Genomic DNA, 13979 nt, shown 5'->3' on the forward strand with positions numbered 1-13979 from the left:
CAAAATAGAAATAGACTCATAGACATAGAAAGCAAATTTATGGTTACTAAAGGAGATGGTGGTGGGGGGAAGAAAGATAAATTAGGAGTTTTGGATTAACATATACACACTACTATATAGAAAATAGATAAACAACAAGGACCTACTGTATAGCACAGGGAACTAGACTCAATATCTCGTAATAACCTATAATGGAAAAGAATCCAAAAAGAATATACATACATACATATATATATATATATATATATATATATATATATATAAACTGAATCACTTTGCTATACAGATGAAACTAACACAACATTGTAAATTAACTATACTTCAATTAAAAAAAGAACAGTCTCTTACATAACCACACTATAAGCATCAAAATCAGAAAATTAACATTGATACATCACTACCATCTAATCCTTAAATCCCATTCAACTTTCTCCAGTGGTTCAAATACTGTCCTTTAAACCAAACAACCCAGTTCACAGTCACATGTCACATTTAGTTGTCACTTTTCTCTCGTCTCCTTTAGTTTGGAAGAGTTTGAGGACTTTCTTGGGCTTTCATGACCTTAGCACTTTTGAAGACTACAGTCTAGTTATTTTGAAATTTGATCTTCAGTTTGGGCTTGTCCTATGCTTCCTCATGGTTAGAGTAAGTTATGCATCTTTGGTAGATATAGCACAGAGGTGATACTCTGTTCTTCTCACTGCATTGCATCAGGTGGCAAGGGATTTACACTTTATTCATTACTTCTGATGTTTACTTTGATCTCTTGATTAAAGTCATGTCTTTTTGGCTTCTCCACTGTAAAATCTTCTTCTGTTTCTCCTTTGTTATTAGTAAGTATTTGGGGGGGAGTTATTTTGAAACTATATAAATACCCCATTCCTCAATAAACTTGTATTAGATTCATGGTTCCTTGTGTTATTCGGATTCTAATTCATTGCTATCTTTATTTATTTTGATACTTAAATTGTGCCTAATTTGGCCAGTGGGAGCCCCTTCAAACTGGTTTCTGTAAACTTTTGACAGATCTCCATCATTCTTTGAGCATTTCTTTGCTTTTTTGACACAAGAAGAAGTTCTAGACTCATCTTTTACTTTTCTTGCCACAGTCCTAGAAGTAACAATTTCTTCAGTGAGTCCTGGTTCCTTTTAGTGTAGAATGATATAAAGACCTGGGTGTTAGATGTGCTCATTGTTATTGGGGTGTTACAGACCCTCTCAGCAGTCAGAGAGACACAATATACAACACACACACACACACACACACACACACACATCTATACTTAGTTTCATTATCTTTCATACTTATTGGGTCAATCCCTGATATGATCTGAATGTTGTGTTCCCTCCAAAGTTCATATACTGAAATCATAAACCCCCAAAGACGGATGGTATTTAGAGGTGGGGCCTTCAAGAGGTACTTAGGTCATGAGGATGGAGACCTCATGAATGGGATTAGTGCTCTTATGAAAGAGGCTCCAGGAAATTCTCTGGCCCCTTCAACCATGTGAGGACATAGTGAGAAGCTGCCATCTATGAACCAGGAAGAGGGCCCTCACCAGAGCATGACCAGGCTGGCAACTTGATCTTGGACTTCCCAGCCCCTAGAACTGTGAGAAATAAATGTCTGTTGTTTAGAAGACAACCAGTCTGTGGTATTTTGCTACAGCAGCTGGAACAGACTCAGACAATCCCCCTCCTTAACTAGTCTCTCCACAGCCTCTCTCCCACTCCACTCTGGCTCTGACACCTGCTGTGAGTGTCTCTCCCCAGTGCGTGGACCTTCCCCACCTTGCCTGGGCTCTGACTCCTTTCTATGGACTACCCCAGCATGCCCCCCCTTCCAGTGTAGACGCCTACCTTGTGCTGACCCACCTAATGGCTTTAGAACTGAACTGTTTGGGAAGGAGAAAGAGAAACAGGGAGAGGAAAAGGAAGAGGAAAAAGAAACTTTTTTTTTAACAACAACAACAGAAGTATTAGACAACAACAGTTGTCTAATACTTTATATAAGTCACTTTCATGAATATTACCTGATTTAATCTTAGCAACATTGTGTGATGGGGACTGTAGACATTCTCATTGTCCTAATTTTAGAAATGAGGAAGCTAAGACTTTAGAAGCATTGGTTATATCTCAGCAGATCCATAAATAGCAGACATGTTAAACTCAAGAAGGAATAAAATGGTAAAAATGTCCAAAACCAGTACCTACAAATGATGGTTTATTCAAGCACAAGAATCACAAATTGGCAAAGCAAAAATGGATAAAATATTTTCCTCCACAAAACATAATTTTAATTCCTATTACATATAAAATATTGCACTAGGAAAAGAGACCAAAGACATAGACAGTTGACGGAGTCTGGGCAACCATCAAGTCAGAAGCCCATTGTACTCTGTTGGTAAATATATCAGCAAAGGGGGATTTAAAAGACATTGTGCCTACTTTGGCATTTCCAAACTTAGGAAAATTTGTACTCTCCAAAGCCCATTTTGGAACATGAAAACATCATGGCTCCTTCGTTTTGTTCCCAGCCAAAGAGAATGACAGCACGAGTAAAATAAGAAAACAGCTGCCCTGGGTCCTAGAACAGCCAATGGCAGAAGCTCAGGGCAGAGGAAAGGATGCCAGAGGTCAGCCCAGGGAGGATTAAATGAGATCCTGTATGCAAAGCCCCCCAGCAGAGCACCTGGTTCACAGCAGTACCTGGATCAGTGGGGATAAAACAAATAAACAAAAACTTGTCGGACTGTATTTATCCTGGGAGGGAAGTAAGGTCCCAGGAAGTTAGTTTACTTTCACAGCACGGCAGCACAGGGTCCAGACCTGAAATCTGCCGTCTGGACTTTTCTCACTATACCTTGCAACTGAGGCAGGATGGATGATAAATTCAAGTTTAAATCTGAATCAAATGGTCACATTCACATAAAACACTTGTCAATCCAGTCGGAGAGTTAAGAACCACTCTGTAGCCATCTATAAATATGCAGATGATCAAATAGGTACTTATATTAAGACAGGCCATGAATTACTGTCAAGCTTTTAAAGGATGCTATTGATAAAATGAAATACCTAATTCTGAATCGACCAAAGTCTATCTCAGTGCTTTTGAGTGTATATTGTTAGAAAGGGGCTATTCTTTTATTTCTTTTGTGTGTGTTTGCTTTATGATATTAATCAGTGAATATCTGAAAATGTTCATGAGTTTAACTGCATAAACACAATTTGTATGAGACCAACTTTTTTCTCCATTCACTCTACGTAAGTCATGGACTTCTTTATATTTCTGTGCCTTTTCATCTACTTCTTTGGCCTGATGAGCCCACCCCTCTGTTATTTGCTGATGAACTTGTGCTCATCTATCAAGATGTAGCTGACATATCATCTCTTTTATAAAACATTTTATCAAACCCTGCAGGTAAAAATCAATCCTCTGTCTTCTACTCTAATCAAACTCCGTTCACACTTCTAAAAATATATGGAGTACGATGTGCCAGGGACTGGACTAGTACTAATAAAAGCTAACATTTATTATGCATTTACTCTGTGCCAAGGACTGTGTTAAACATGGTACCTATGGTTTATTTAATCCTCCCAACAATTCTATGAGTGGGGCTATATGATCACCACTTTACAGAGAAGGCTGAGGTACAGGTAGATTAAGTAAACTTACACATTGAATAAGTGGCAGAGACTTAAAACCAGGCAGTATGAGTACAGTCGTAAAGGACTTCACATACCTTTATAGATGTGTGTGGCAGCTCTGAACTTGCCACTTGGATTTCCTTCAAGAGATCCTGGCCTGGGGATCTTGACTGACGGCCCTAAGGGCCTCACCTGTGCCTCCATCACAGTGGCTGCTCCTAGCCTGTAAGACCAGCCGGGATGGGTACTAGCGCCAACCCATTTCTGCCCACTGGGCGATTCCTTTAATGGGCAACTTTCACTTGGGGAATGCCTATCCCTATTAATGGAAATCCCTATTAAAACCGTTGCACTGAATTGTTCACAGAGTAAGGCACCCATCTGCCTGCCAACCTGAAACTTCTGGTAGGTAGAAAGGACACATGAAGATGAAACACAAAGAAAAGGTTGTTCAATAAAGGAAAATGTATGTAAGAACACTAAGATACTTAAAATAAGTCAACAGTAAACCAAAACACACACACACACAAATAAGAATCTTTAGTATTAAGAAAGGAAGCACTGTAGGGACTTCCCTGGCGGTCCAGTGGTTAAGACTTCGCTTTCCAATGCAGGCGGTGCGGGTTCAATCCCTGGTTGGGGAGCTACGATCCTACATGCCTCACAGCCAAAAAACCAAAACATAAAAAGCAGAAGCAATATTGTAACAAATTCAATAAAGACTCTAAAAATGACCCACAGCAAAAAAAAATCTTAAAAAAAAAGAAAGGAAGCACTGTATAATAATTCTGAAATTGTGTTAGCTCTAGTTTGAGTGTACTGTTGAAAACTGTTTTTGTGGGTGCATAAGCACGCACGTGTGGGGTGTGTGTGTGTGTGTGTGTGTGTGTGTGTTTCCTTCCATTAACTGACAAGCCATATTAGGTGGTTTTGGACCATTGCTTTTCCCCTTTATGAGTCACTATATATAGTGTGGTTATGTGCGTACAGTTTTTGTGTAGTTGCTAATTTTTATGAATTCTAGTGTTTTGTTAATTACAGTTGACTTTTCTTTCTGCCAAAAAAAAAAAAAGATAATAAGGCTGAGACTTTTTAAAAACTGGGCTGCAATCTAAGGCTCTTCCCATCTCATCCTTCCTTTTTGCTCTCTCTTCCTTTTGTCTGGCTGCACCTCCCTGCCCATTCTTGCTTTCAACCTCTTTACCCTTCACAAGCATTTCTGCCAATAAGTGTTTTCATATCTACTCCTGTCTCCGTGTCTGCTTCTCAGAGGAAAAAATCTTAGAAAATAGGTGAGACATGATCACTGCCTCGAAGAACCCACAGTCTCTGGTGAAAGGGACACATAAATTAAAATATATAGAATTCAATGTGGTAATTCCTATAATTGCAGAAGATAGAAAGTGTCTTGAGAATACAGGTAAGGCAACAATTGTTCTGTCTGGAGTAGACAAATGTATATTGAGGAAAAGTGTAAGGAAGAGATGACTTTTAGGTTGGATCCCAAAAGAATTGTTAAAATAACAGAGACAAGGTTATTTCAGGAGAAAGTAATATCAGCAAGTACACAGAAGTATGAAAGTGTTTAATATGTTTAGGAAATAAGTTACTCGTCCATTCCTAGGAAATTGCCTCACTGTTATCACACTTTTTTAAACATCAATCTGTATTTATTTCCCTTTCTTTTCCTGAACTTTCATTTTTTAATCCCCTCTTAACTCTTTTTTCTTTAATTTTTAATTTTGTTTATTTTTGGCTGTGTTGGGTCTTCATTGCTGCACACGGACTTTCTCTAGTTGCAGCGAGCGGGGGCTACTCTTCGTTGTGGTGCGTGGGCTTCTTATTGCGGTGGCTTCTCTTGTTGCGGAACACAGGCCCTAGGCGCACGGGCTTCAGTAGTTGTGGCTCGCGGGCTCAGTAGTTGTGGCTCGCGGGCTCTAGAGAGCAGGCTCAGTGGTTGTGGCACACGGGCTTGGTTGCCCCGCAGCACGTGGGATCGAACTCGTGTCCCCTGCATTGGCAGGTGGATTCTTAACCACTGCGCTACCAGGGAAGTCCCCCCTCTTAACTCTTGAGGTTCCCTTGGGTCAACACTTTTCTTCATTCATTCCACCTGGTCTTCTAGCATGGCAGGGTCATCATTCCTTGGTCTCCACTACTGCCCACACGCCAATAGCTCCCCTCACAACTGTCCTTATAAACCCCAGACCTATGATTTCTAAGTACATATTAAGCATCTCAACTTGAATATCTCACACATAACTCAATCTATCAAAAACTGAACTCCATTCGTGACATGACCCTCAAACCAACTTCTTTTGAAGGCTTTCCTTAGTTTTTAGAAAGTATGGGTTACATACTGAAGCCCTGCCTTCTCCCTCTTTCTCACTCTCAGTGTCCACTGGTCACTTAAGTATAGTCCGTTCTGCAGGCAACCATTTCTCCCATCATTCCATTCTCTCCAGCACTTCTGATAAGGCCTTTGGAAGAGGCCCTCAGCATCCCTCACCTGTACTGTTGCAGCAGGTTCTTAATTTGTCTCCATTATATCCACTTATACCTACATTAACAAGTGAGTGCAGGATGAGAAATACATTTAAGAATAGACTATATTTTCCCAGGAAACTTTGCAGAGAAGAGTAGAAAAACATATAGAAACATCAAGAGGAGACAGGGTTAAGGCAAAGTTTGTTTTTTCATGTGGAAAAATTTAAGAAATATTTGTAGACAGCAAGGGAAGGAGCTAGTAAGCCTACAGTATGAAGAAGGGTAAACAGGGCACATTTTCTCAGAATGTGGGAGGAAATAAGGTCCCAGAAAAACCCTTAGAATCTGAAGGAAAAGAAGTAAGAATGGGTCAAAATCTATATTCGAGGCCAGTATGAAGGCACTCATATGATCTGCTAAAGGTGAAAGAAAGAAGGGACAGTGAGACCTTTCCCTTTGAAAAGATCGGTAAAACTTGTGACAACTTGATCTTGAATGCTGGTGAATGGAAGTGAGTAAGGATAAGCAATTATCTATTGCCACGTTCACCCATGTCTCCCATGTCTAGCACCATGCCTAGAACATGACACGCCCTCAGTAAACGTCACAGAGATTAAGCTCCATGGTGGCAGAAACCAAGTCTTATTCATGTACCTAACCCTGTCCCTCGTCATCATAGAAACCCAAGAGTCAAAAGAATGCATCGGTCAGTAGAAAACTGCATAAAACCATCATTAGCCACATTCTCTGAAACTGGAAGCTCCTCATAACTCTGCTTTTAAGTTGAACTTTATCAAGAAGAAACAAAGACAGTTCATGTTAATCTCAGAGATTCATTAATTAAAGCAATTCTTAGACTATATGTGTTTCATTAAAAATGAGGCCATTTCCTGATGCTTACTGACAGTATTGTACAATGAAAATGAAAGCTAAATTACAACTCAAAGCCATAAATAGTCTTCATTTTTTAAGAATGATACCAAAATAGTCATTCATTAATTGCTCAAGACAGGAAACAAAATAATATTTACAATATTTCTGATAGACGTTACAACCAAAAGGGGATGCTTCTAATAAATTCTCAAAAATCTATTCTGTATGATTTTGAAGTGCTCCACGTAAACAATTAGTTGTACCTTGACTCTGTCTGTACGGCTGTTGAAAAGCCCGATCCTTCTAATGGTGCTGAGGATGGGATCGGTGGAGTCATCAATCATGTTGTGAGTCGTCACTGGGGGCAAAGATTGCCGCTGAAGGAACAGAGAGAAGAAAATGTCAGTTTGTGAAAAGAATTAACAAGTGTGACTAATTTCAACAATAAGTCATTGGCGACATGATATCCAACCTTTATGCCTTCTGGTCTGAGATGCCACTAAGGGGAGGATAACAGGGTAAAGAACTTCCTTCCCATACTGTGAACACATGGTACTTGTGTTTTTCACCTGCAGCCACTCTATGAAAAGCCTAGAATGCTTGAGCGCTCCTGGGACTTCATTGGAGTAAGTGTCCTGGAAGCTTGACTCCAGATGAGCTACTCTGCTGGTTCCCACTAGGAGGCTGTCCTCTGATGCCTTGCTGTTATTGACAAGATTCCCGTGCAAGCCTAACACATTTATCTTTCCTTTTTAATAATAATTCCACTCGACTGAGAAACATTCACCTTTTCTCTATAGTGACTCCGAATTCTATGCTTTTTGAAAACTTTAGGAGGTATTTTTGGTGTCATTGCAATATACATCGTTTTTCAATTGGACATATTGGTTCCAAATGAATTTTTTAAATAGATACAAAGACAAGTTCCATGAGATTTTTTTGAAGGAGCACTGAAAATACACTGAAGAAAGAGAACTTACAAAGGTGTCATTTAGGTAAATACCTAAGAATGACTTTTCTAGCTCTCAGGTTTAAAAATTTCCCATATCAGCCCACTCCAATGCATTAAGATATTGATCTAAATGGACTTTAACAACTATGGGAAGTGATGGGCACTTTTTCCTTTATTACCTGAGTTGAAAAGATGGCTCTTTTCATAATTGTCAGATCGTCTCGATCCAAAATATTGTTCATGTCAGGAATTTCTCCTCTGTGGGGAAAACAGTTTTAATAATAAAAATGAAAACAGCTGGCACTAATTGAGTGCTTCCTATGTGTTAGACACCATTTCAAGCAATTTAAGAAGAAATGTTAAGTAAACAAATGTTCCTGATGAAGCTCATAAATTCCTAAAGTTTGAGGAAGTTTGATAAAAGAACACCTTTGCTAGCATAAAAGAAAATTGAAATTAATTTTTAAAGCATTCATGTTGATGATCAGGAGGACATTCTCATTGTATTTTGCCCACCCTTAAGTACTGTGTTCTACAGTGGCCATAACTTGTCCACCTATAAGTTGATATTTTTACCAGTAACAAGAAATGATGCACACCTGCCACCATGCATCAGGAGACAACACAGCTTTCTCTTCATATTGTAACAAAATCCATATATTTTGTACATATTATTATTTTATAATACATTTTAATTTTATTTTTTATTTAGATTTTATTTTACTTATACATTTTATATATTGTATTTATTATTTATTTAAATACTATATATTACTTATTAAGTAAATGTGTTAGTTAACATTAATTAATATGTTAATTAATAAATATATGTTAATCTAATATATAAGTAAATATATATTTAATATACATGAAGTCAGTATATATTTTGACTTAAAATCTCATGAAGGACTTCCCTGGTGGCTCTGTGTTTAAGAATCTGCCTGCAAATGCAGGGGACACAGGTTCTAGCCCTGGTCCGGGAAGATCCCACATACCAAGGAGCAACTAAGTTCGTGTGCCACAACTACTGAGCCTGTGCTCTAGAGCCCGCGAGCCACAACTACTGAGCCCACGCGCTTAGAGCCCGTGCTCTGCAACAAGAGAAGCCACCGCAATGAGAAACCCGTGCACCACAAAGAAGAGTAGTCCTCACTCGCTGCAACTAGAGAAAGCCCTGACTCAGCAATGAAGACCCAATGCAGCCAAACATAAATAAATAAATAATTTTAAAAACCCTCATGAAATCTCCCTCAGCTTCAGACTGACATATTAACCCTTAACCAGATTTCCATTGAACTAGAACCTATCTGTATATATAAATATGTTCTCATTTGTGCAAACTGTTTACAAATATTTATCAGATGAAGGATGAAACAAAATCTGCTCACATGATGTAAAACATCTTCAAAGGCTATTAATTCCTTTATAGTTGGAACAAAATAAATACAATGTCTAAATGGTTAAGTGTGAATAGTGAAGCCCTAAACGTTTGAAGTGTTCAGTGTTCCAAGCACCTACCTTAATAATGCATCATACAGTTTCTTTCCAAACTTTTCCTTCACAGAATGTGCAGTGTCCCTGTATGAGCAGAAAGATTCACAACTTAAACAATGTCACCATTTTAAGTCTTTCTTTGCCGTGACAGTGCTGTTGTTCTGTCAGTGCAGACTTTGAAATTACAGGTCCCTTTTGTATCACCTCTTCTGTTCTTTTCCTATTGGCCAGTTTAGCCTGAGTTAAAACCTCCAGAGCTGAGGCAGCTGAACACCCTGACCAGTGCAGAGAATGTAACATTTTTTTGCTTGATGATAATCAGGAGAGGGTGGGGGGAAGGGAAGGGGAGTGGATAGAGGTATCGATGTAATATCAGGAATACGCTGATAATTGTTGAATCTGGGCTGTGGGCACGTAGGGGAGCATTATACTAATCTCATTACTTTGACATACGTTTTAGCATTTCCATAATAAAATTTTGTTTTAAATTCAATCCATCTTTAAAAATAGCTACAGAGGCCTTATCCTTCCATGGTAGCTCATTCCAATGTTTCTATATTAACACAGTTTTATAGGCATGACATAATCTAACATTTAGTAGCCCAATGAGAAGAGAACCAAGTAGTATGTGTGCTATAATAATCTTAATGAAAAATAACAGGTTAAGGAAATAGATCAGAAATCATGCACTTAAAAAAATCCCTTTAGGTCTATTGCTTGAGAACATGTACAAGATGTGAGGTTACCATAGCTGTTTTCGCACTGCCTGGCCTTTCAGGGTTTCCACGTTGAAATTATTTGTCTTGGCAGGCATAATGAAAAACACCACCACGGTGACGTCACTTTTATGCATCTAATGAAGGATTAGAAAACACAACAGATCAACTATCAAAGATAAAATAAACCATGTGACAGATGGACCTTAAACTGTGAAAAAGAGTGCTTTGAATATCTTGAGATAAAAAGAATACTTATTTATGATTGACAAAAAAATTACACCCACTGTCTTGAGGCTTTTTCAGAAATTTTAATTTAAATATGGCATTCAATCAAGATTTGTCAATTAACAATTTAAAAATCCACACAGAATATTTTCATGACATCGATCATCTAAAATATAGAGCAATTGCTATTGATATCACTGTGCTTTTCTGTGGTTAAAAAAATAACATAAATGTGAGCTAATATTCTTTAAAATTTCAGGTTGGAAAGTTAATGAGGATCTCGTTTGGGTTTATTCTATTTCTTATAGCTAATTTACATGGATTTGCACAAATAGATTATTTACATTTTTCTGTTAAATGTCTTCGTTCTCATGATGCTGCATTTTGGTTTTTTTAGCCCTAAAGTAAGGGAACGAGCATATGCCCAGAACTTTTGGTGTGGCGGGCACTGTGTTGTGTGCTTTAAATGCATAACTTAACCCAAACCTGGTAATACCTGCACAATAGCTATCACTCTCCTCATTAATTTCAAAAGAGAGGCACAAGAGTTTCAAAATTTTGTCTGAGCTCCTATCAGAGGTTATTGGCAAAACTGGGGGTCAACCGGTGTTGTTTTGACTCACAATCTGCTTACTTTTCCTATTCCAATAAATACCATTGACCTGGAATTTCTCAGAAGGAAATGACATGCCAAACAGCTGTGGGAATGAAAGCATAGACTTAAAACTGTGAACAGATGAATGCTTTTGTATTCTGAAATGACTCACTCCTGAATGTGGGCCACTTCACCATCTAATCTGTGGTCTCTGTCCTCTAGGACCTGATATCCTATTTGAACATTTACAGGAGCCATAGAATAGGAAACATCCCACAAGTAGCCAATGTGCCATTAAAGAATAAATGTACTATATGGAAAGAAAATGCCTTCTTTTAATTTCTCCAAAGACTGTAATTGTCTTTGATGTCTAGAAAAAGAGAAACTGGCTTTTTCTTGACATCTAAGAATAAAGTGAATAATTAATAAAGGTATGGATAAGTTGATTAATAATGTCTCTAAGCACAATACATATTTGATATAGCTGTGAGTCCATCTGTAAAGCTCGTTGAATAGATACGTATCAGGAAATACTGTGAAATAAGATTATTGCAGTTTATTCTTGAATAATCTTTCTGACCTTCAATCCTATTTTACAGGCTTGGGTTTTTATTAATGTGGTTTTAGTAAATCTTTTAGCATACTTGGTACAATGTCTGCTCTAAGGCAAGGTTAAATCTATGTCCAAGAAATAAAAACTGAACTGGAGAGCAGTACAGAGCTCAGGAAAGTTTAGGTTGTCTCAGTATCTCAATAAGATTGGAATTCTACACTAGTCTCCCCTATTTTCCTGTTACTTATTCTATATTTTTATGTGATGGGATTTGAATATAAGCCAATAGCTTTCATCAGTAGCTATGACATGGTACTTCTATTTGCACAGATTTTATTGCTGGATTAATTTGGAACCTATAAAGTCCCATCCTCCTGAGCAAAAAATGATTCCACCTTGCTGGGATGGGAACCTCCTTTCCCTCCTTCATGTTTCTTTGTGGTGGGACCTCTCCCAGTTTCACAGTTCAAGACTTTCAATCTCAAGGAAGAGGCATGGCAAGTGAGTTGGGATAGGAATAGATTTTGTAAGTGTCTTCCCCGTTCTACAGAGGAAAACTGCTTGGCTGTCAGCCATGTTGCACATGTTCTTCTGAAGACATGCTCTGGTTGGGGAGGATGGCAATGGCCAGAGCTGCCTGTGATTGGATGTCTAATACCAAGAAGTTTAATACCAAGGTCCAATATTAGGAAGCCTATTGATGCCATACGCCCAAGCCATATCTTCCATTATAGTTTTTATTGGTTTTAAAAAAGGTGAGGTTTTGTTCTCTTTGTTTTCTGTTTACTTGATTTCTCTATATTTATCTTTCAATTGTTTACAAATTCTTTGGGGACAGGTGGGAAAAGGGATGCTATATGGTCGTCTTAAAAATAGCACATATAGGGGCTTCCCTGGTGGCGCAGTGGTTGAGAGTCCGTCTGCCGATGCAGGGGACATGGGTTTGTGCCCCGGTCCGGGAAGATCCCACATGCCGCGGAGCGGCTGGGCCCGTGAGCCATGGCCGCTGAGCCTGCGCGTCCAGAGCCTGTGCTCCGCAACGGGAGAGGCCACAACAGTGAGAGGCCCGCGTACCGCAAAAAAAAAAAAAAAAAAAATAGCACATATATAACCTATAATGGAAGAGAATGTAAAAAAAAGAATATATATATTTATATATGTGTATAACTGAATCACTTTGCTGTATAACTGAAACATGGTAATCAACTATATTTCAATAAAAATGGAAAAAGTTAAAATTAACATAAAAATATTCTTTTAGAAGCATTTCCAATAAGATTTTGCTCCTATGATTCTTGAAAACAAAATAGCACATATGTGATAAGTTTGTGGCTCTCTTTAAAATATACCTGATATCATAGACAAATACACAAGCGAACAGTGTGGCAATCCTAATATGTTAATTGAAAGACCAAAGTCACTTTAAGAGTAAGGCTGTCATTTTAAGTCTTCAAAATCATATATTCTTTTGAAATCTATTTAAGAAGCCAGAAAGTTCTTTACTTCCCACAGAATAAAGTTCTCCTATAAAAATATACTGTATGGAGTTCTAGATCATTCTTACCCTCAGCAGGAAATTTAGCCTGGATAAGGATTCTAGGAAGATGTCAGCTCCTTTGTTTGAAAACTCATACCTCCCAGCAATGAAGAGGAACAACGTTTTTTCGAGATCAAAGTCCAGATGACTAAAACAAAACAAAACAGATTGCAATGAAATAAAGCAACAGCAACAAAATGTACACATGAGTTCTGGTAAAGTACAAAGGGGACTAGGAAAGATAAACATTTACTTTAGTAACCCTGTTTTCTCTATACCCCAGATCCCTAACATCACACGTTAATTTTATTTCAGTGAAGAAAAATAAGCATACCCATAGAAATGACCTCGAACAAAATCTTGGATCCTGGCCTTGTACGTGGCATGGAGATTTTGAAACTCATGTACTGCTGAAAATTTCTTAACATTCAATCCATTTGGAGTAATTACATCTGGAAAAGCAAAGTAAAATCATCATGAAAAAGCTCTTTTGAGAGAGGGAAGCATTGTAAAAAAAAAATAAAACAGTAGTTTTAAATCTATCAAGTTAGGTGTCTATTCACATTTCTAGTCTCTGACTATAAAAGAATTGAAAATTCATAAAAGTTTATAATAAATTGCTGACATAGAAAATCAGGACTATCTGACTGAAATAACATTGAGTGATGGGTATTATGAAATACACGAATAGCAAAAATAGTCATTGTTAGAGTTTTCATTTATTGATCACTTGCTGTGTACCAGGCACTGCTCTAAACACCTTGCAAGTAACTCATCTAATCCCTGCAACGACCAATAAAGCCAGGGTGCCTATCTGCATTTTCAGAGGCAGAAACTGAGGCACAGAGTTGTCAATAGAATCTGTTCCAGAGCACACGTGTCAGGAGGACCAGTAG

At 38.1% G+C, this 13979-nt stretch overlaps 1 protein-coding gene across 2 annotated transcripts in view; it reads right to left on the reverse strand.

Annotated features, from left to right (window-relative positions):
• Positions 1–13979, reverse strand: part of GYS2 (glycogen synthase 2) — a 62827-nt gene that overhangs the window by 14314 nt on the left and 34534 nt on the right. For both annotated transcript variants that reach the window (XM_082849643.1, XM_082849642.1), the window contains 6 exons: positions 13418–13535; positions 13111–13231; positions 10201–10307; positions 9479–9538; positions 8140–8218; positions 7272–7385 (listed from right to left, as the gene is read on the reverse strand). In XM_082849643.1, coding sequence (XP_082705769.1) covers positions 7272–7385; positions 8140–8218; positions 9479–9538; positions 10201–10307; positions 13111–13231; positions 13418–13535 — 599 coding nt within the window. The remainder of the gene's footprint in view (positions 1–7271; positions 7386–8139; positions 8219–9478; positions 9539–10200; positions 10308–13110; positions 13232–13417; positions 13536–13979) is intronic.

The sequence above is a fragment of the Leucopleurus acutus genome, assembly GCF_964270905.1.
Source record: "Leucopleurus acutus genome assembly, chromosome: 11".
NCBI lineage: Eukaryota > Metazoa > Chordata > Mammalia > Artiodactyla > Delphinidae > Leucopleurus > Leucopleurus acutus.